This window comes from Diabrotica virgifera, chromosome 6 (assembly GCF_917563875.1).
Source record: "Diabrotica virgifera virgifera chromosome 6, PGI_DIABVI_V3a".
NCBI classification, from domain to species: domain Eukaryota; kingdom Metazoa; phylum Arthropoda; class Insecta; order Coleoptera; family Chrysomelidae; genus Diabrotica; species Diabrotica virgifera.
In genome coordinates, this window is record NC_065448.1 from 147,928,637 (window position 1) to 147,953,054 (window position 24,418).

At 33.0% G+C, this 24,418-nt stretch overlaps 1 protein-coding gene across 7 annotated transcripts in view; it reads left to right on the plus strand.

Annotated features, from left to right (window-relative positions):
- The window catches only part of LOC114339223 (epidermal growth factor receptor substrate 15-like 1), a 190,712-nt gene extending 169,392 nt beyond the window's left edge, over positions 1–21,320 (plus strand). For 4 of the 7 annotated variants that reach the window (XM_050654104.1, XM_050654107.1, XM_050654105.1 and 1 more), the window contains one exon: positions 9,176–21,320. In XM_050654104.1, the coding sequence (XP_050510061.1) occupies positions 9,176–9,580 (405 nt within the window). In that variant the 3' untranslated portion in view covers positions 9,581–21,320. Of the gene's footprint in view, positions 1–1,623; positions 1,819–9,146 lie in introns of those variants that run through there. The other 3 variants (XM_050654111.1, XM_050654110.1, XM_050654109.1) reach the window with 3 other exon arrangements.
- The last annotated feature ends 3,098 nt before the right edge of the window (positions 21,321–24,418 follow it).

Consider the following 24,418-nt stretch of genomic DNA (forward strand, 5'->3'; position numbering starts at 1 on the left):
CCATATCACTTCATGGAGTGCTTTCGTGGCTTGTTTTCCCCGTATTATTTTCATTTCTATATCTTTCATAAAGTGCCATCTCGGTTTATCATGTACCCTAAATACTTAAAAGTCTTATAACTCTTCATAGTGTCTTCTAAACTTACGTTTAAATCAGCAACCAATCTGTAATCAATTATTTTCGACTAGATTAAATTGGTTTAAACTAGGCTAAACTAGTTTATCCTGATATAATAACATACACTTCAGGATAAACTAGTTTGGCCTGAAGTGTGCGTCTTTATATCAGGATAAACTAGTTTGGCCTGAAGTGTGTGTATTTATATCAGGATAAACTAGTTTGGCCTAGGACAAACTAGTTTGGCCTACGCGCGATAGGACAAACTAGTTTGGCCTATGCCATACTAGTTTATCCTAACGCGCCTAGGCTAAACTTCTTTGTCCTGAAATCGGGTTTGGCCGTTTATAAAAGGTATATATTTATTTAAAAACCCTCAAAGGGCCACATCTAAATCACAGAACGTTTTCGATCTATATAGATCATCATCAGTGCTGATACAGGCAAATCACATGCTAAACCACTAAAAATACATGGGTAAAAACCCTTTAAATGTTAACAAAATATGTTAGAGTTACATTATTTTTAAAAAATCCAAATGATGCATAAAATCCCTATGGATATGGCCTTTGACATCTTATGACTCTCCACAAGGCACTGGGTTGCTTGTTTGAACTGTAATATGTCTTTTCATTACGTACGATGGGTGTTATGTTATTAAGTTAATATTATAGTAATGTAATAAGATGCCAAAGGCCATATCCATACGGATTGTTATTCATCACTTGAATTTTTTAATAATAATGTAACTCTCACATATTTTGTTAACATTTAGAGGGACATAACATCGTCAACTAATTTATTTCCAAACACATTTAAGTAAGGTTTTTATTGGAAATTTACATCGAAAACTGATTTGTAAGTAAAGCCTTTTATCAAAATTACAAAATACCTTTTATTCTGTGGATTAATATTTTAGTAACTGATATTTTAAGTACATGCTTATAATTTTAAATTTTGTATTTGTGTCTGTCTTCTACTTATGTAATCTTATTTTTACGTAATTTTTCATTTATTTTTATTAATTTTCTTTTTCAAAGCAATCAGTATTAATTTAGGGAACAAACAGTAATAAAAAATTGTGCACGAGACTTGAACGTGAAAACGTATGCAATCTTTTGTGCATGCAAATTTGCACAAATTTGCATGCACAAGTCGACTTGCGCAAATTGCATGAGCGTGAAAACGTACCTTAAAAACATTACTTATGTCTCTGCGTGTAAAATTTTTCAAAATATTATGTTTCATATTAATGTATATCTAAAAAACATGATACCTTATATGACATAAATAAACAAGCTGCAGTTAGCGAATCTGCAAATTTTCAGAATTTACAAATTCAGAAATTATTTTCAGAGATGTCTAATGTGTGATCTACTTAAAATGTCCTGTATTTTTATCGAACCTTTGTTATTTCAGATAAAACATTAGTGCATGCAAGACCATGGTATTATGTGTTTTACTTAAAGCTAATTTATAATAATCATATGTGTTCATTTTTGTAGTGTATGCACCGTAGTTTGCTTCTAGATTACATGCATCTCCCTTTCCCCTCATTGGACGATCCTTTTTTTAACCGAATAATTTCATGGCTTCCCAATCGTTCTAGGGTATGCTTATTATATTCTTATTTTTTACACCCGCTGCCTTTATTTTATGTTATAACTTGCACCATATTTACTTGAACATAAAAGTTTTTAATCAAAATAAAGTAACTTTTTTCTAATATCACTATGCAATATTCTCAATATTTGGTAGTTAGTAGGGAATCGATATAATTCGTTGTTTATGCTTTGAAATGCAGGCCTCAAAAGATTCTCAATAGTTCATCACACTAATACCACCCTCAAACCTGAAAATGTAGAGAGTAGGTCTAATCTAATGCTAAACTCACTGCTTTTGACCAATAAAATATTAATGCACATAAAACTTCATATGTGTACTATAAGCGAGGCAATAAAGCACTAAAATCGGCCTTACCTCCGAAAAAAAAACGACTCGACGGATCTTAATAATTCTTTTTGCATTTGATTTGTGAATGCGCCAAGGAACTTTGTGACCCATAGCCATTAGATAATATTGAAAAACTGCAACAAAAAAATGCATTCTTAATGTGCATCTCAAACAGACAATAAAAAAATTCAGAACTCGTCAATTATCGACGGAAATGAGTTCAATTTTGTTACTCGGGGGGTTTTTGGGGTCGCTGAAAACGAATATGACGTTGGATGTGATCTCCGGAGTACCTGGTGCCCAGGATATCTACTGTTTACCTCGTCTCCTGGAGTTTTCAATATTTTTGATAAATAATTAGTCAAAACTTGATACTTGGTGGTTTTGTGCTCGCTGAGAACGTATTTACATACTGTGCCACATACCAGTAGCCACATAATGCGCCTTGGTGTCAAATGGCCAATGTCAATTTTTTGCGTTTTGTTTTGTCAATATAGTATGGTATAACTAGACCCAAACCCAGACATCCAAAGTGAAAGTTACTCTCCAACGCCAAATTGTTCTATATGGTCCACATAATGTTCAGAAAAAAGTCACACCATTTTGAGCGTCGGGTTTGGGGGGGAGAGGGGGAGAAATCGGTAAATTCGTAGTTTTTTAGGTTTTTCGTAAATATTTCTAAAACTGCGGTTTAGCATAAAACTGCGGTTTAGCATGAACAACCTTCTATACAAAAATGTTCTACATTAAATTTGAAATAAAAAAGGCCCTATCCATAATCCTTCTAAAATGAACGGTTTCAAAGTTACTGAGGTAGTATAATATAATTGGTCCAAAAAAAGTCCTAACCTAAACATCCAAAGTAGAAGTTTTCCTCCAACACCAAAATGTTCTATATGGTCCACATATTGTTCAGTAAAAAGTTACACCATTTTGAGCGTCCGGTTTGGGGGGGGGGGGGAGAAGTCGGTAAATTAGTAGTTTTTTTAAGTTTTTCGTCAATATTTCTAAAACTATGCTTTAGCGTAAACAACGTTCTATACAAAAATTTAAAACAAAAAAGGTCGTGTACATAATTGTTATAAAATCAACAGTTCCAGAGTTACGGAGGGTGAAAAGTGGAGGTTTTTGATACTTTTTATATTTTTTGGGCAATTTCCTACTGATTTTCTTTAACAGGATTGTGTTTTATAAATCAGATTTGCTATTTCAGTGGCCGATGGTATGTTAGTGATAAGCCCTTGAAGAAACGTCAACCTCACCACCCAAAATCATCATCAATTGCCAAAAAAATATAAAAAGTATCGAAAACTTCCACTTTTCACCCTCTGTAACTCTGGATCCGTTGATTTTATAACAATTATGTATAGAACCTTTTTTGTTTTAAATTTTGTGTCGAACATTGTTTACGCTAAAGTATAGTTATAGAAATATTGACGAAAAACTACTAATTTACCGACTTCTCCCCCATCTCCCCCCCCCCCCAAACCAGACGCTCAAAATATTGTAAATTTTTACTAAACCATATGTGGACCATATAGAACAATTTGGTGTAGGAGGAAAACTTTTATTTTGGATGTCTGGGTTAGGCCTTTTTTGGACCAATTATACTATACTACCTCCGTAACTTTGGAACCGTTCATTTTAGAAGGATTATGCATATGATCTTTTTTATTTAAAATCCAATGTAGAACATTTTTGTATAGAGGGTTGTTCATGCTAAACCGCACAGTTTTAGAAATGTTGACGAAAAACGTAAAACACTACGAATTTACCGATTTCTCCTCCCCCCCCTCCCCCCAAAACCGACGCTCAAAATGGTGTGACTTTTTTCTGAAGTTGATGTGGACCATATAGAACAATTTGGTGTTGGAGGATAACTTTCACTTTGGATGTCTGGGTTATGCCATCTTTTGAATCAATTCTATCATACTAATATTAAATTTTTAATAAAGCTGTATAAAAAAGTAAAATATTAACAATGGTCCTTTTAGCACCAAACCACATGTATATTTTAAGCGGGAGATCGTATTTTTACTTTCTCTTCTCTCCTTCTTTTCGTACGTAGTGGTACCATTGATTTTATAAAGATTCATCAATGCTACCAACAGAATTTGAAGCGCCAAATTTAAAAAAAATGTGTTATTTTTTAAAGATATAAAATTAAACTCTATGACGTAGATGTTGCTCAGAAGATCGTTTTCGATATTAAATACGTTCTCAGCAAGCTTAAAAACCCCCCAGTATCAAGTTTTGACTAATTATTTATCAAAATTATCGAAAACTCCAGGAGACGAAGTAAACAGTAGGTAACCTGGGCACTAGGTACTCCTGAGATCAAATCCTGTCATATTCCTCTTCAGCGACCCCAAAAACCGCCGAGTAATGATTTTTGACTAATTGTTTAATGAATTGGTCCAAAACTCCAGTAGACGAAGTAAACAGTAGGTACCCTGGGCACCAGGTACTCCGGAGATCACTTTCGATGTCATATTCGTCGTCAGCGACCCCAAAAGCCCCCCTTGAAATGATTTTTGACTATTTTTTAATGAATTTACGGAAAACTCCAGAAGGCGAGGTAAACAGTTAATACCCTGGGCACCAGGTACTCCGGAGATCACTTTCGATGTCATTTTCGTCGTCAGCGACCCCAAAAACCCCAAGTAATGATTTTTAACTAATTTTTTATTGATTATGCCGAAAACTCCAGAAGACGAGGTAAACTGTAGATACCCTGGGTACCAGGTACTCCGGAGATCACTTCCGATGTTATATTCGTCGTCAGCGACCCCAAAGACCCCCGAGTAATAATTTTTGACTAATTTTTTAATGAATTTGCCGAAAACTCCAGAAGACGAGGTAAACAGTAGGTATCCTGGGCATCAGGTACTCCAGATATCACTAACGACGTCATATTAGTTTTCAGTGACCCCAAAAACCCCCAAGTAACAAAATTGAACTCATTTCCGCCGATAATTGACGAGTTCTGAATTTTTTTATTGTCTGTTTGAGTTGCACTTTAAGAATGCATTTTTTTGTTGCAGTTTTTCAATATTATCTCATGGCTATGGGTCACAAAGTTTCCTGGCGCATTCACAAATCGAACGCAAAAAGAATTATTAAGATTCGTCTTGTCATTTTTTTTTTCGGAGGTTCAGTGCTTTATTGCCTCGACTACTAACAGAGTTGGAACAAAGGCATAGATAGAGAGAATACGTGGAAGAGATGTTTTAAGACCAAGCGAGGATGAACATTTGTATGCAGGAGGTGTCGACTGAACCTTATATCACAAAGGAAGAAATTATCAAAGCAAATAAAGAACTAAAAAGCTGATGGGAAAGATAATATCCCCATTAAAATAACGCATATAATTAGACTAACGCATCGATGTGATCGAAGATATATTTAACAAAATATACGAGACAGGCCTAATACCAAATGATTGGCTGACATCGGTGTTTATACCAAAACCAAAGAAGAGAAACTCAAAGAAATGTGAAGACCATAGGAATATTAGCCTGATGAATCATATTCTGAAGCTTTTCCTACGAATAATACACAATAGAATACACAATGAATTAGAACTAGACGGACATACTAGTCACACTCAATTTGGTTTTAGAAATGGCTTCGGAACAGATGAAGCACTTCTTCAATACGTGTGCTAGTTGAAAGATGTAGAGATGTCGATTCTGATGTATACTTGTGTTTTATAGATTTTCAGAAGGCTTTTGACCTGGTGAAACATGATAAACTAATAGATATTTTAAGGTCATGTAATATTGACGATAAAGACTTAAGGATCATTTCACATCAGAATAAAAAGCGAAACATCTGGAAAATAATATCGAGAAGGGAGTATCCACACAGGGATGTGTCCTGTCACCTTTGCTGTTCAACGTTTACTCTGAGAAGATATTTAAGAAAGCTTTGGAAGGCACCTAGACCCTGATTCTAATTCATTTCGAAGTCGCTATTTAATTTCGACGCCGCCATGATGGTCGCAATTTATAGCGATTCTTATTCATTTCGATATTAGTTACAACTGGGGATATTAACGTTATCATTTTGACACTGTCAAAATTTGAGTTGGCGCTCCGGTTTATTGGATTTATTGGTTACGCAACCACCGCAACATTTATTGATAGTCTGGGAAAATTATGGAAAAAATGCCATTTTTGGGAAGAGTTATTTACCAGCTGTTTTATTGCTAAAATAAAATCTTAAGATTGCATATATTAGTAATATGGGGTATGACAAGTCCGCAGAAAGTGTGTTATTATATTCAATGCTTTCAATTTTAGCACTCCTAAATCTTCTTTTTTTTTAATTAGTGCTCTGTAACTCCTAAGATTTTTCCTTTAAACCAAAAACACTCAAATAAAAATTCACCGTAATTTAGTTCTGTACAAAGTTATTTTTTTTTCCGATTTCCTTCAACAAAAATTTTACTCGAAAAATCCGAGTTTTCCCAAAAAAATCTGCAATTCTCAATTAAAATTTTAGGGAAGTAATTATTTATCAATAAATAAATAAATTGATGATATGAAAGATCTTTTATAGTAGATTATATATCAGGAGGCCGGCGACAATGTAACCAATAGTTTAGCAATAATTAAAATGTTAATTAAAAAATTTCGGTCGAAATAATAACCAGAAAGATTATGATACACCAGAATAACTATGATTTTTGTATAAAAAATCACTATACCTATTCAACGTACTTTACAAAATTGAAATTGGACTATTTGAGCGGTCTCAGGTATGTTACAAAGAAACAATTTTTTGGCTTTTAATGCTGTTGAAAAGGGCACGGCTTCTGTGCCCTTTTCGAAAAAAACAAAATTGAATTGCGAAGAGTAGTTCCAGGTATAACCGGTCAAATTTGACCGGCATTTGCGACAGAGTTATAAACAATAGGATTTCAATCTTTGGACCATTACCTTTTTATTCCGGTCCTCTTTGTACATGCAAGTTTTCATATCTTCAAGACACTCATAACAAAAAAGATTTATGTCACCAAGTTATTTAATTGATAAATATAATTACTTCCCTAAAATTTGAGTTGAAAGTTAAAGATTTTGTTTGGAAAACCCGTATTTTTCGAGGAAAATTTCTGCCGAAGGAAATCGGAAAAATTATCTATGTGCAGAATTAAATTACAGTGAATTTTTATGTGAGTGTTTTTGGTTTAACGTTAAAATCTTCTGAGTTACAGAGCAATAATTGAAAAAAATATTTCGGAGGGCTAATTTGTTTATAAACCAAATAGCACACTTTCTGAGGACTTTGCTTAGCTATATTACTAATATATGAAATCTTATGATTTGATTCCAGCATGTCCATCAGTAAAATAGCTGGTACATAATTTTACTTGTTTTATACTAATTTTCCCAGATTATTACCTTACATCTTTCATTGTGTTGATAAGTCACGTTGTAGAAATTCTCAATTGTTATATTTCTAATTTAATACTATTCTATCTAATTTTTCCAAAACCAGCAAATTTCAATAAAACTCAGCCATATTAATACCTTTTGCTTTAGTTTTCCTTGCAAGAAACAAACAATACACATCTCCTAAACTAAACCTACCTCGCTTTCGGCCATTCATATTCATTCATGTCCGTGTCACAATAATTTCGATTCGAAATTATAATATCAACCACTTTTTTGGAGTCGCTATTAATTTCGATAAGTCGCTATTTTGTGACATCATTTCGTTAGTTCAACTAAAATCCACAAGACTCGCACAGTCGCATTTCAACGTCGCCATATTGATTGCGACTTGTTTTGAGTCGAAATTTGAATTAGAATCAGGGACCTGGGATGGTATAAATATAAATGGCCAATGTATAAATAATCTGCGATACGCTGATGACTGAATGCTGAAGGCTGAAGCGCTGTAACGCCTAAATGGACCGAGTAACGCCTGTAGAGAATTTGGAATGAAATTGAATACAAAGAAGACAAAAACGATGGTAATCAGCAAGTACCAAAGCAGAAGGGTGAAGGTTAATGTCGACGGAACAGATCTGGAAAGATAAGAATAACGTACCTTGGACGTAATCTTGATGAAACTTGGGACCACTCACTAGAGATAAGAACACGCCTGGAAAAGGCACTTACAGTCGGTACAGTGTTTTACAAAATGCAAAAAGTTCTATGCAACCGCCAGCTGGGTATCTCATTGAGAACTAGAATATGTGCTACGTTTTCTCCACCTTGCTCTATGGTGTTGAAGCCTGGACAATGACAGAAGCAACACAAAAAAGAATCCAAGCATTCGAACTCTGATGTTACCGTAAAATGCTCAGGATATCCTACATGTGCCATACGACAAATGCGGAAGTCTTGCGGAAGATGAACAAGGAAATAGAACTTATGCTTATAATAAAAGAACGGAAAATACAATATTTTGGTCACATCGTAAAAAGTCAAAAGTATGAACTGCTCCAACTTATAATCGAAGGCAAAATCAATAGCAAAAGGAAACCAGGAAGAAGACGCAACTCTTGACTTAAAAACCTATGACAATGGACGAATATTCCATAGAACTTATTCGGTCATATTTGTAATACGAGTATATATCGGACGACCGCTCAAAAGGTGGAGTGACAACCTTCCATAGAGGCATCAATCCGCCAATGAACAAGCAGAATTGCTTATAAAGAGGAAAAAGAAGAATTTTTAACGAATGCTTTATATGTTTATTTAATGATGATATATCTGAAATTTAATAATATAATTTACTCAAATAATTAAATACCGAATTTCAAATTATTCGAAAAAATAGTTAATAGATTAGGACCATTCGCTATTCGGTTATGATTATGATAGTTATTTGTACTTTATTTTTTTTTAATAATTAATCTTTATTCATTTTGTTACCAATTATTTTTTATTTGAAAAAAAATATATTTTTAGTTTTTAGCCGTTCACCAATTTTTAAGTTTGCATCCCTTTTGACACCGCGCCTGCATGAAGCAGTGAGTGTAGTAGCAAGTATTAACTAAAGATTACAGGTGCAGTTTACCGGGTGGTCCCACTAACATTTACTTAACTAACAATTTCAGCCTTAATAATCTTCATATATCCTCCTCAGTTCACTAATAAGCCGATTGCAAAGGTCCAAGCACAGTCTTCTAATGTCCTTGAATTTACCGATGATCCATTCAGAAATTATCGGTACGAGGATCCCTTTAACATTACGTTTGATGACGACCAGCCAGCTCCTGACAAGAAACCCGAAGGAAAAGAAAAATTTGACCCGTTTGGTTTGGACGGTCGACAGTCTGTACCTTTACCAAGTAGTGACCCCTTTGTTAGTTCTAGTGGTAGAGCTTCTGCGCCCATCACGACAGAATCATTTAGTGAGGACCAACAGTTAGCCTGGGCTGCTAGTGAAAGTTTGAAATTAGAAGAGGACCGGCGGAAAAGACATTTACAGGAGCAGGCCGATCTTGAGTTAGCTATAACTTTAAGTAAAGCTGAGAGCAAAAAAGATTAGCTTTGATCTGTCAATAATATTATCAATCACAAAGAAGAGCTTGACTTAGATTTTTCTTTTATGTTTCTTATGTTGTTTGGCACTGCAGCATAGTAAACGTTGTTAAAATGTTATCAGAAATAACGCGACTTGAATGTTAGCGACGATATTACCTATATTTACAATTTTTTATATACCTACAGGTTTAAACTTGTTGCTGGTTGGAATATTTTACACTAATAACATAAATGTTAAGTATTGTTTTTGTATTGACATTTGAGTCGTAACCGTTATTTCTGACATTTAGTCTCCAGTGGCTCAGTTGACAAAATTGTGATCTCATCGTCTTTTAGTTTGGTGAAGTCACTGTACTTTCAAAGAGATTTACTTTCTAAAATGTACATATCACTTTTTTGTGTATGTAATAAACAGCGTACATAATGTATCTATATATAATCTTATAAAACTACATACCTTTAAATGGTTGTGTCAATTTGTAGTTTCATAAAAGTTGGGTGAATTATATATTTTCAAAAAATATGTTGAAATACTCATGAAGTAAATATAGCATAGATAAAAATAATTTATTATTATATACGCCTTATATACTAATTAATATTAAAATTGCACAAAAGTACTCCATTGTATTCCCATAAATTGTGGGAATTAATTATGCAAAATTCTTAGCGATTGAGTTAACACAAAACATGTTTTTAGGTCTCTTCGATTTCGTAAAACTAGAAAATTTTAAATCCGATAAATTTGGTATTTGCAAGCAAGATATATTGTTTAAATGGCAAAAAACACTAAGTGTAGGTCTTGAGTGTAATCAGTGGCGGATTCAAGGGAGGTGTCCAGAGGGGTAATGTCCCCCCCAGACAAAAATAAATGTCAATTCTATAATTCTACAAAAATAAAAACCGAGAGCCGTCAAACAAAGGTTCAGGTTAAACTGGAGTTGAACTCGATATGAGAAATCGGCCATAAGTGACCTTGCATCAGAGAAAAGTAATTAAATCACCCTCAAGATCCATGACCCCCCCCCCCCCAAAAAATTTCTGGATCCGCCATTGAGTGGAATGACATCAGTCAACATTTAAAAAAAGCAACTGTTCAGTACCTTTGTTGCCAAAAACATCCAGAAAAAGGATCGCTATAAAAATAATTGATCATTTAAAAGTGATAGATATAATAGTCTGTGCTAAAATTTACTCCAAATTTGAACTTCTAACCGATCATTCTACAGCTTATAGGGCTTTTCATTAACAGTCATTTGTTTCGAGCTTCTGTCATGTGTCACATAATATTAATATATCTACGACATACGTTATTGGTATATACAATAATTCAAACCAAAGACGTATGACGTAGATATATTAGTATTATGTGACACATGACAGAAGCTCGAAACAAATGACAATCGATGAAAAGCCCTATTTCAGACATGCGATTCGGTGTACGAAGGATATTGCCATGCAAACTAAATGAGAATTTTCTTGAAACAAGTTGCCGCTCAAAGGTAGTATTTCAGCAGGTACTTGTAGAGGATTATCGCTGTTAACTGCTGTGGAATACAAAACAAAGATTTATTTACGATAATTCGCAGAATGGGCGAAATATGGCAAACCCGCTTGCAATATACAAGCACACTGATTCTAACGTTTGAAACGCAGTATAGAAACATGTTAATGTTGTTAATTCTTGAGGCATATTTAAATCATCTTCCTAATATGATCAGTTGGGTTAAGTCTTGATATTTGTTCTGAACTGTCTATTTACAACTTATACAGTATGTCCCTGTAAGTTGTATCCATATGGAAAACTTTTTTATTATTAATTTTACGAAAAAAAGTTATTCTTTATAAAAAGCTCTGCATGGTCCAAAACCTAAGATTTAATCATCAAATATCAAATTTTTTGAATATTATACGAGGTATGTCAAAAAGTTTGAATTTCACTCAAGAGTAAAGTAGCTTTATTTTTCGTAATATTGGAAATTGCTATTATGAAAAGTTGTTTGGAATTAAAAACTATATTCTAATATGCAATTACATTCTTCTAATTGAAAAATTTTTTTTTTTTTTTTGGGGAAATTACGGATAACTCATTATTTTTTCAGTTATTTCAATTCTGATAACTCTTTTATTATTAATTTTACGAAAAAAATTGATTCTTAATAAAAAGTTCTGGATAGTCTAAAACTTAAAATACAACCATCTTATATCAAATTTTATCAATTTTATACGAGGTATGTTAAAAAAGATAAATTTAGATCAAAAGTAAAGTACCTTTATAGTTCAGAATATTTCAATTAGAAGGATGTAATTAGATACTGCAACATAGTTTTTAATTCTAAATAACTTTTCATAATAACAATTTTCGATATTGTGAAAAATAAACGTATTTTAGTCTTGAGCGAAATTCATATTTTTTGACATACCTCGTATAAAATTGATAAAACTTGACAAAAGATGGTTGTATTTTAGATTTTAGCCCATGCAGAACTTTTTATTAAGAATCACTTTTTTTCGTAAAATTAATAATAAAAGGGTTATCTGAATTAAAATAACTGAAAATAATGTTACGTTATCCATAATTTTACAAAAAATAAAAATTTCAATTAGAAGGATGTAATTGCATACTACAATAAAGTTTTTAATTCCAAACAACTTTTCATAATAGCAATTTTCAATATTGTGAAAAATAAAGCCACCTGAGTGAAATTCAAACTTTTTGACATACCTCGTATAATATTAAAAAAATTTGATATTTGATGGTTAAATCTTAGGTTTTGGACCATGCAGAGCTTTTTATAAAGAATAACTTTTTTTCCTAAAATTAATAATAAAAAAGTTTTCCATATGGATACAACTTACAGGGTATATACGGCGCTACAGAAGGAATGTTCGGGATATACGTAACTTTTGTAGAAAGGGGCGGGATAAAAGGCTGTAGACGTCGTAAGGGACGGCACTCAGTACTAATCAGCAATCTAAAGAACATGGGGCCAGGTTTAGATTCGGTAGACGGTAGTCCGTCTTAACCCGTTGTAAGTGGGCCAAGAGGCGTTTGCTATATTAAGCAACTTCCTGCATTCACGCAGAATTATCCAAAGTTTCAACTCTCTAGTACATACTAGCGAATTCGTGTTAACAATAACTTAAATCGTTATTTGATATTGTTTTCTTGTGATACTTAAAAAAAAATTGAAAAATGAATTTTTACTAATGAATTGAATGGGAGTTAAACACAAATATCAATTTTTGTAACCATTTGGGATGCGATAATATTTTGAAGCAGCTTATATGTCGTTGACCTATAAGAACAACTTTCAATGGACAATAAATAATTAATTCCAGTTTATTTGTAAAAGTCGTTTACGTCAATTTTTTTGCAAGTTATTAGAAGATTTTGTAGTTTATTCGTCGTTTTACTGAAAATATTTAATAAGGGAACTAGAATTCTTTGAAATATTTTTTTAAATTCAGTTTTATGTATAAAATATCTTGCTGTAAAAAGCTTTATTACTATCTGTGATTCTAAACTGTTAAAATATATAGAAACATCGAAGAATTCTTAATTTTTCAATGTTCCTGGGATTAATATTGTACTGAGCATCTGAAGACTTAACACAATTTAGATTTAAGAATTTAAAACAAATGTTGATGTTGTGAATATTAAGGTATTTTACCATGTTATGGGGTTTGTATTTGACAATTAAGCTTAAAATAACGTGTTTTGAGATCTAAACTTAAGATTTTCTATTTACTTAACCGCAATGCTCTTAACACGTTCGCTGCCTGGCAAAAAATGAAACTGGCTTTAATTTTCAGTTGATGAATCCACAAATACATGTTAACCGCACATTAAGCGTGTTTGTTGACTATTCCTATCGGTCTCACAAGCAGCGAACGAGTTAATTTTGTCTAAAGATGGGACATTGTTGTTACTGTAACTTAATCTTTCTGATTTTTAGAATAAGACCACAAAATTTATACCTTGAATCATCCTTTTAACATGACTACTTTTAAGTTTTAAATATATATTTTTATAAAAAAATTAAACAACTTTCACAAAAGTAATTCATCATCACAAACATTTTTTTGTTGGATTGTATCTCATGTCAGAACATTCAATTCCAGTTTAGACAGTAAAAAGTTCGTTATACTTATCCAAAAAACAGATATATTTTTTACGTTGTCAAGATTTTCAGTTTACTGCAATTGTGTAGCCTGCGATTGATTCGCAATAAAACTAACTTAAGTTATACCATGTTCCGTAAATAGTAATTTAGTACCTAATATAATTATAAATATAGAGACTGGACATGAAGTAAAATTTTCTAAAATATGCGCATATATTTGCATACATTTATTTTTATTTTATTTATTTATTTACAATATTTTTTATACACATATTAATTGTATAAATGACAAACAAAGTCCGGTCTCTACTAATATATTCCCGGTTGATATAAGCATTGAAACGACTTTTTTGGTCTGCATTAAAATTATCGCCATAGTCGTTATCCGTTTTTTTTAATTCCAGTAACGAATTACTGTATGAAGCTTTCTAAAAGCATTTTAGGTTTCATGTGGTTCTATCAAGCTTAAAATAGGATTTTTAGTAAATAAGATTCGTTTAAAATAGAGCATTTAGCTTATACCATTGAATAACGTCTGTCTAGGCAGGGGTTCCCAACCGGTGGTACGCGTACCACTGGTGGTACGCGGAAAGGTTTCAGGTGGTACGCGTCACGTGGGTGAACCAAGCGATTACAATGGGCCTTTGACTGCGGAAGTGTCACTTTTCACCCGTTTCTTTAAACTGAGGTCAGAAGTTTTAATGCTTTTAGCTGAAAAAAATAATGACAGACTCAACACGCTTAACATGGGTCTTCAGAGAGCAAACACCCTTCACAGCCAATGAGGAAATAAACTCCTTCAAAAAAAAGTTAGTTCCTTTATTTTTTCAAATACAGGGGAAGAATGTCTGTGCGTTTGCGACTCTGTCATCATTTTTTGACGAAAACGAAATATCTCGAATAAGAGATGTGGTTGCTGATATAATTTATCACTTGGATAGGAATTTCTTCAAGAAAGTTTTGATAAATATTTCTCTGAAGATTATTCCAAACTTGACTGAATCAGAAATTGTTTTGCAGGAAGCCCACCAAATAAGTTAGAATTACAGGATTTACAGAAAACATTCATCGATTTCACAGAAGACACTTTTAAAAAGAAATCCTTAATTGACTTCTGGATGAAATAAAACAAGCCAATGGACATATTTTTGATAGCAAATATGTTTCTAAAAAAATTGGGAGGCTTCCTTTTATTCCATGTCCCCCCCCCCCCCAACAACCTGTATTTGGTGGTACACCAAAATCTTCAAAAATATATCAGGTGGTACGCAGTTGCTCGAATATTGGGAACCCCTAACACTTCAGTGTTTGCGGTTTCAAAATAGGATAATTTGATGTAAGTTATGAATCATAAAAAGCAGCCATATGTATTTGTACAAATATTTATTCCAAACAAAAATAAAGCTTAGGTTTGTTTTATAATTGTTGTAAAATGATCTGATAAATCACTGCTCCCAAAACGTGTTACTAATATCTTTATCTGACATTACTTCATCGTAAAGTGTTTTATCCGAGCTTATTCAGCTTTAAAAGAAGACATACTTCGCTGTTTATAATACTTCTCAAATTATGTGTTCAACAATTACTTGTGAAATAATGCAATATTCGTAAGTAACCCTCAACGCCTTGATTTAGTCAAATAATGGTGAGCGGCCGTGGAGTAACGGCATAATCGCTGGCCTCATACGCCTGTGCACGTGGGTTCGAGCCCTGCCAAAGACAAACCATTTTCATTTCCAATAATGACACGAGCCGTCTCACCGTGCCCCAGAGACACGTACTTAAAACAGGGTTAAAGATGTAAATGCCGCCGGAACTGTCCGAAAGGATCTCCCCGGCAAAAATGCCATACGATATTATTATTATAGTCAAATAAGAACCGACAATCCATCAACAATCATCGACAACATCTACACTCCAGACCGGGTGAGCCATCCGTGTCTCTCACTTTTATTGCTACATAAATTAAATACTAACATCTTCAATATTATACTCTAATCATAAGCTGTTTAAGTAATAAATATTTAACAGTAAAAAAATTAATCAAAAAATAATAATAATAAATAAATTTTTAAATGATTAAGAGAAAGTAATTGTAAAAATATTCTATTATTTAATTGTTTTATTACACCAGAACTTCCATAATATTCAAATCACCCAGTATCTAAAAAATCACTAAGTTTGAATGGAAATTATATTGTGGGTTATTTAACGCGGGAACAGTCGAGCTCACTTCTGTCACGTAACCATCCGCGCGATTAGATTAAATCTAACAGTATGAATTTAAATACGAATTTAAAACAAATTTTTATTTTATAAAATATTTATTTACTTGTTATCGTAAAAATGTCTATTTCTAACAATTTTAAAGCTAATTGGTTCTCACCAAATCCATAAACTCCACAAAAAAAAAAAATAAAAAAAGTAAATTTTTTTTATTAAAAGATATACGCATTACTACAATCTTCCTCGAGTCACTTACGAATGGAAAGTTATGTTGCAAAATTCATTCAAGTTATCACGGAAAAGGATAAAATGTGAGATTTTTTTCTAACGGCGCGACTGCTCCCGAGTTAAATGCTCATATTTGATAATTTAAATAAAATTCATTTCCGGTCCGCAGATCTCTTAAAAAAATGTCATGCCGGGCTGAACGTTAAACCGGGATATTCCTATAAGCGGTATTCTAATAAGCGGGTTCGACTGTATTATTATTTATAAGGATATAGGGTGTCAAATCGGACACTGTTTCAAAATAAAACTGGTCATATCTTGTAAAACACTCGGTATAAGGTAGCATAATAGATACAGATTTTTATGGACATTAAAAACAGAGCTGCGTTTTTTGTTAATTATATTTGGCTGTTTTCATAAAAATAATCATGTCGGACATTTTTCACTAAGAATGTTCGCGGAGACAATCCCTGACTAGTTCACAAGTGGAGCATGCGCACTTTAAAATGATATAAATAATACCGTTGACAAATAAATATACAAGGTATATTTACTATTAATTAATTATTAACTATTAATATACTGGTATATTTATCAATCAACGATAATACATTAAATAAATATAATATGGAATTAAAGTGCGCATGCGATTTTGTCGTTGACTAGTCAGGAACTGTTTCCGCGAACATACTTATTATCGGAGTTAATTCTGACAGAAAAACAATAAATCAAATGTGCCGAGATCATGTTTTGAGGATGATATATACTTATGAAAATTATAAGTAATGTAATGCTTTCCATTTCTTTAATATCTTGTAGTGTCAAACAATATATTCGTTAATGTCATTAAGAAGTTTAATGTGCATGTACATATCAGTTTATTTAGTTCATTTCTGAGTTACCTGTTAATTCTATTTTCCATTTTAAGCAATACTCCATGTAGTTATTATGTTTTAGCAGGTTTTGTTTTTTAAGCGTATTCAATCTCGTATAGTATTAAATACAAACCGTAGTGTTTAGAGATTGCGTGGATCAAGTCGAGTATGCTTAAAAAATAAAATCTTTATATTTTCATGTAGCCCAATAAGATTTTGCCGTTTAAATTAAATAGATTAAAAAGTGATGTTCTAATTTATATTGCTTGAAGTAAGTTTTTGTAAGTTGCGTTTATGGTGGTGAATGGTATAGTTGGATAGGTACTTACTCCGAGCCACACTCCAGCCACAAATTTTTCAAACGTCATCGTAGTATGAAATCCAAAGCGGATCTGGATCACGCAAGTTAAATTCCAGTGGAATTCACTGGATTGTTTCATTCAGAGATTCTGACTAATAGAACGCTACAAGAATAAAAATTACAGCGGGATTTTTTTCGATAATTTCCCGTCGTCAAGTACTAGATGCCCTTCGTTGCTACGTAAAAATGAACATTCAGTGACATTAATGACAATTAATGTTTTACAACTTGTCAAAGACAACACCATGAACAGGTTTAGCAAATATTGAGGCGAAGATATCAATAAAATATTAGTTAAAATGGTTTAAAAAACAGTTTTATTCATGAAATAATCTTACTGAATTACGCTCGAGCTCTTAAAAATTACCGATTTGTTTTGCCTTCGTGACACTTTCAATTAATTTCACTCCCCTTCGGGTCGTGAAATTAAAACGGTCAAATTGTCATTCGTAACAAACAAACAATTCGTAACAAATTGTCATTCGTAACGGGAAACAAATCGATAATTTTAGAGCTCTCGTGTAATTTCTACTGAGAATGCGTGGTCTTTGAATTTAATTACATTGTGTCTGTTTTCGGCGACAAATCAAACGATATTACTTTGCTTCTTTTCGAAACCAGTCGCTTGTGATTAGCTTAACTTATGGCTCCGACCTAGCTGTTTGTATTGTAGATTTGCAAGTTGTAGGCCACGAATAGATGCTTATAGAAAGCCAACGCTTAATAAAAAGTACTTCGATTCAGACAATGCCGGAATATGTATAAACAAACAAATTTTGATCGACCCGAACGAAGATCTGATACTTTTGGGACCACTTTGGATGTGGATATACCGTTTATAGCTCCAGCTTAGACAAGAACTTGATCATATTTGTAATTATTGTTTAAAGCTGATAATATCTTTTTTTGTCGTTTTTGAATAATTTCCAATATATTGCATTTGTTAATCGTCCTACTTTATCAGTTCGCTGTAACCCATTTAATTTTTATACAGTCATGTATACTGTACCTCCTTACTTACTTACTTAAGCCGTCCTCTTGTACCTTACGGTGTCGAGGTAAGTGGAGAAATCAAACGTCTCCATGCCTTTCGGTCAGTAGCTAGTCTTTCTGCCTCTCTCCACCCAATATTTCTTTTTACGCAAGCCTTTCCAATATTTGCGTTCCACATTCTTGCTGGCCTACCTCTTCGTCGTTTGTTGTCAGATGCCGCTTTCGATACCCTCTTTACAGTTCTACCTTCACTCATTCTCGCCATATGTCCGAACCACGATAACTGTTTCGTTTCAAGTCTGTCTAAGGTCCTTCCAACACCGCACCTTTCACGTATGTCTTCATTTCTTATACGATCACGTCTGGTCACCCCGAATACCGTACGTAAATATCGCATTTCGCATGCTTGAATTTTACTACGGATGTTGTCGTTCACTATCCACGTTTTACTACCGTAGAGTAGCACCGGCTCGTATACAGTTTGAAATACTTTGTGTTATCACGGACTTACCTTTTTTTTCTATAATTTGTAACGCACTGAAAAATGCTCATGAAAAGAAGCATACCTAATAATATGTAAACCATTACCGCAAACTGTGAACTAAATTAACCATTTTACCGACTGCTTTCTAGAACTAACCCCCATAAATATATGCAGTGTTATGACATGTATCCCTTCTTCTTCTTCTTAGCATCGATTTCAACATACTTCCAATTTATTCAGGCTATTGTTTTTATGTCGTCTACCCATCTCTTCTGTGGTCTCCCTCTTGGTCGTCTAGCTTCGTAAGGTGGCAATAGACGTAAGGTGGTAATACTGTATTGTGGCATTCCAACATTGGTCTTTTTGTCTAACGGTTTTACCTGCGAAGCTCCATTTGAGTTTGGTAATCTTTGTTGTGATACCCTCCACTTTTGTTTTTGATCTTACCCAGTCGTTCCTCTTTTTATCTGATAGTCGTATACCTAGCATTGCTCTTTCCATTGCCCTTTTTTTTTGTGGCTAGTTTATTCATATTGACCTTGGCTAGGGTCGATGTTTGACATCAATGGATGTCGAAACATGTATGACTTAACATAGCATAAATAATTTTTCCTACAATATTCGTTGGGTAATATTCATCAGCTGTTTAGACATATACTCTAAAACCGTGTAGATTTACTAAATTTCTGTATATTGTAAAATTGTGCAGAAGATTTGAAAATGAAGTTAAGGCAGATGTAAGACAAAAAGAGTAATGATTAATTTTACTCTTTCACACATCGCACATTTTTAATACGCATTTATTGTAGGAAAGAAAGCTTTGCTGTTCGGTTAGCCTTGTTTAATTTGGTTGAAGATTTAGTTATACCGTCGCCAATAGCAGATAACCAGAAATTACATGTGTAGTATTCCTCCTATTCACCCGTAGAACTGTACAATCAAGGCATGTACATATGTATATGAAATTATTAATATAATTTCAGGGGCGTGGACTGTATGCTTTATGTTGCTGGTTAAAAACTAAGAAAGGATTATGATAAACAGACAATATTATAAGTTTATAAAACTCTTACCAAGTTTTCTTTTACTTTTCACTATTCGCGTTTTGATTAAAGACGGCGTTTTGTTTTTACAGGCGGTTTCACGATTGTTCCGTGTGCGAATTTCAATGTTCTTAACGGTTTAACGTTTATTTGATGTCGAATTACTGCGTGTGCTCAACGGTAATGGTCCCCAACAAAAGGCTCCAACTAATATACACGAGAGAGAATATATGTTTTGTTCCCAAAAATGTCCAGCAAAATTGTCTGTTTGGGTAGGAGTGAGATTAAGTAGGGATGACTAGGTACTACTATATGAGGAGTAGGATATTAGTCAGGGCTGGTTAATATGCTTAAGTCTTCCGTTGGGTTTTCTTTCGACTAAAACATCTACAAGTGCAGTCGTTTAGTTGTTCTCTATTTCTGAATCTGAGGGTTGGGAGTTTAGTAAATTTAAGCAATTTGTTTGTTCATCTTAATATTTCCAGATCACAAAAGCGTCATTGCATAACTAAACAAAACGCAATGGCTTTTTTACAATTACCGAGCTCAATGGAGTTTCCATTTCATCCCATCAGTGTGTTGCGGGTATCGGAAGCATTCCCAAATCGATATGTTCATACTTGTCTCTATTTGAAATCTGTATATGAGTGTATCGAAATATTTGTGTATGTTTCCGATTTCTAATTTGCGGAAGTGATAATTAACTGATAAATCTTGTAGGTAAAAATAATATCTTGTATTCTAGACAAACATTCCAGACTGGACAGCACATTGAGACTTTTAGTTAGATAAATGCAAATAATATATTAATTATAATTCGTTAACTGAGGTAGTACATTAGTTAAGAACGTCTCACGCATTAGATGATGTAATGGAGCACAGTTATAATTTGGATGAATCATAAATATACTGGAAATAACAAAAGCAAATGAATTTTAACGGTCTTATGGGCTACATCTAAAAATTTATATCAGACTTATTCTATCCAGCCTTTATGTATTTTGGCGTACTAAACAATAATATATACAATTATAGTCGTATTATTTATTTTTCTATTCAAAGTTTTACATTTATTTTGTACTATATCATAATTTTAGATTATGATCTAATTTGTAAACAACACTTTATTTCTTATTTTGTCGCTACAATCGAAAGTGATTAATTTAAAATCACCTCTGCAAATAATTAGGATACTTAATAATATTTATCATTATTGGTAGATATTTAAATAGGTAAATGTTAATCAATACTTTGTTCATTTGTTGTATCATATTAGTTATGTAAATATTTTGTAAACTTGAATATATCTGTTATTGTTTTTGTCTTATACTCATTTGTTACTTCAAAGCAGCATCTTCCAATTTATATGTACCTACTTGTTGTTAAATAAAGTTACATACAAACAAAGCATATACTATAAATAGAAAAACTGTGACTTATTAAAAATACCAATTTAAGACAAAAGAACTGAATATATGAATGACATATAGAATTCTAACACGTTATGCTCGTTGCTTTTTACTATTTGTTAAACGAAACTCCAGCTGATAAATGGAGCTACGGGGTCAGTTTATAAGAGGGGTGCGTTCAAACGAAATCAGAGAAAAACTTAGTCACTACAACAAGTCAAACATCCACATTTGCGGATGTTGCTGCAGTAGCTTCTTCCATTGAAGCATAAAAAAATTGAGTCACGTTCTATACAGACTCCTGAAAATCTAAATAAAATTTCAAAAGTAAACTGAAACAAATTTGAATACATATCTCGTTCTGGTCCATCGAATTAAAAAATAAGCTGCTACAGATGTGGTAAATTTCACAAAGCTTCAGAGTGTTCCGCAAATAATTTATATTATAAATTTTAGGAAAAACGTGGGCATCTAGAATCTGTTTGTTTTAAGAAACATGATGGACAATTTAGAAGTACAAACGCATGGAATTTTTGGGAGAATATCCAGGGAACACTTACAATGGCTGCGAAGAATTTTTTGTGATAAAGACGTACCAGATAAAATATTTACAGCTATCAATTGAAAATGTACCATGTATATTTGAATTAGGTACAGGTGCTGCAGTATCAACTTGCTCAAGCACATTTTTTTAATAATCTTAATACAAACAACGGGCATTAACACGTTGACCGACAGTGCGTCAAATGTATAAGCAAGTGTTGTGACACTATAAGTATTTTGCAAAGTAGAATAGGGAAAAGCCAACGTCTGTAGACGTTGTGTCACATACATCAATCGAAATTAGACGTCTATAGACGTTCTGTTCGTCAACGTGTTAAGCTTCGAACATATACAGGTGAGATCATTGAGCCTCTTGGTGAATGCAAAGCAAATCTACTTGCATTCTACTACTAGCATTGTACTACCTAACAACGTGACACTTGTTTTCGGCAGAGAATGGTTACGTTTGTTCGAAATTATTTGGAAAGAAATTAACAATTTGGAAACTAACTTAAAAATAAGCTGTCTTAAGTTCTTAAAGATTATGATGATTTATTCTCTCAAGAAGTTGGACTAATTAAAAATTATACATGTTCTTTTCAACTTCAAGAAAATGCACAACCTGTTTATGTTAGAGTTCGACCAGTTCCCTTTGCCCTTAGAGAACGGGTTGAAGAAGAAATTTATCTACTGGAAAGAACAGGTATCATTGAAAGAATAACCTACTCTATATGGGGAAGCTCCGTAATTTCTATCATAAAGAAAGATGGGAGGATTCGTTTGTGAGCAGATTACAAAGTGCCTTTGACATTACATAATTACTTGTCCAAGATTTTGACCTGACATAACAGTTTCAAAACACGAAAACAATATTTTCATAAAAACACTAATAAACGATTGAAATAAAATGATATTGAACAGGACCAAGGAAACTCCACAATATTAACCATTTTTAAGACTATTTACAGAGTGCAGCTTAACCATGTTATGAGTAAGCGAGACAACAAAAGCGCATATACACTTTGTATAGAAATTTTACATATTTTCGTAATAACTCGTGTGAATATGAACTACATAAGTTAATGATATAGAAAATTATTTTCATTTTCATAGTTGATTTTTTTGTGAACAGATTAACGAATTCCGCTATTTTTTTTATTATTTTAGTATTTACTCAATTGTGCAAAGGTTTACTCAAACTTCTTTTTTGTACTTATACTGGGTGAAACAAAAGAAATGTTTCTGTTATGTTAATGTTTGAGACATGTTAATGTTTTGGAATGACCCTTATATCTTAAGAAACAAATAAAATACACAGTTTTGTAGTTTCACATGTGTTTTAACTGAAACCAAAGTTTGAGACACCCTGTAGGAAGGAAAAGATACAACGGTGGGTATATATCGATATTATGTTGTAGTATCATTTTGTGAACATTTTATTTTTAATTTCTCTGATATCTTTAATAACAAAGAAACTAGGCGGTTTTAACTCTTTAATAATATGTGTTTTAACTAACGACATGCGATATGCGAGGAGGTCATGTCTTATCATACCACTGAGATGAAATTATTTCCTATATATAGTGCGAAAGGTATTTCGTGTTCAAAAAGAAAAAATCTGTGTAATGTACCTCTCGTTATTTAAAGAGCCTCCTCGTAGACACCAAATCCGTACTTACTCTCAAGGAAGTTCTACCCCAAAACATCACAGAGCCTCCATTAAACAAACTCGTCTCTCCCATATTGCCCTGTGCATACAGCTTACCTGGTCGAGAAACCAGTTTTAATTGTTAATTTTGTTTTGTTTCAGATAAAACAAATGTTAAAGAGTAAAACCGCCTATTTTCTTTGTTTCTAAAGATATCAAAGACATTCAAAAAGCAAAATGTTTACAAAACATGAATACAATCCGATTCCGATGTATACTAACATTTGTACCACGTCCTCCCTATAGGGTGTCTCAAACTTACCATAAGAAAAACATTTCTTTTCTTCCACCCGGTATAAGTACAAAATAGAAGTTTGAGTAAACCTTTGCACAACTGTGTAAATGCTAAAGAAAAATCTAAAATAATAAAAAAATATCGGAATTCGTTAATCTGTTCATGAAAAAATCAACTACATATGAAAATGAGGCATAATTTGCTATATCCCTAACTTAGGCTCGCAATACAAGTGCTGCATGAATTGAAGGGGTAAACACAGAGTTAATTAAATGTGCAGTCACAGTCTGTCAATTAAAGCTCTTAAACCTTTTCAAAACAAATATCCAAAAATGTCATGATCAAAGCGGAGTACGACAAGGCTGTATACTTTCACCACTACTATTCAATACGTATTCAGAAGTTTTTATGAGAGAATTATTACACAATAAAACAGCTATAGTAGTAATTAATGGCATTCGTATAAAGCAACATATGATAATGTGCTGATCTGGTTGTACCACTACCCTGGCGTAAATTTAAGTAGAAGATCCTCTAGCCTTCACTGGCACATCTCCAGTCTACGGCACTGTTCACATCACCAATATATAGTCTATGTATATATTGTACA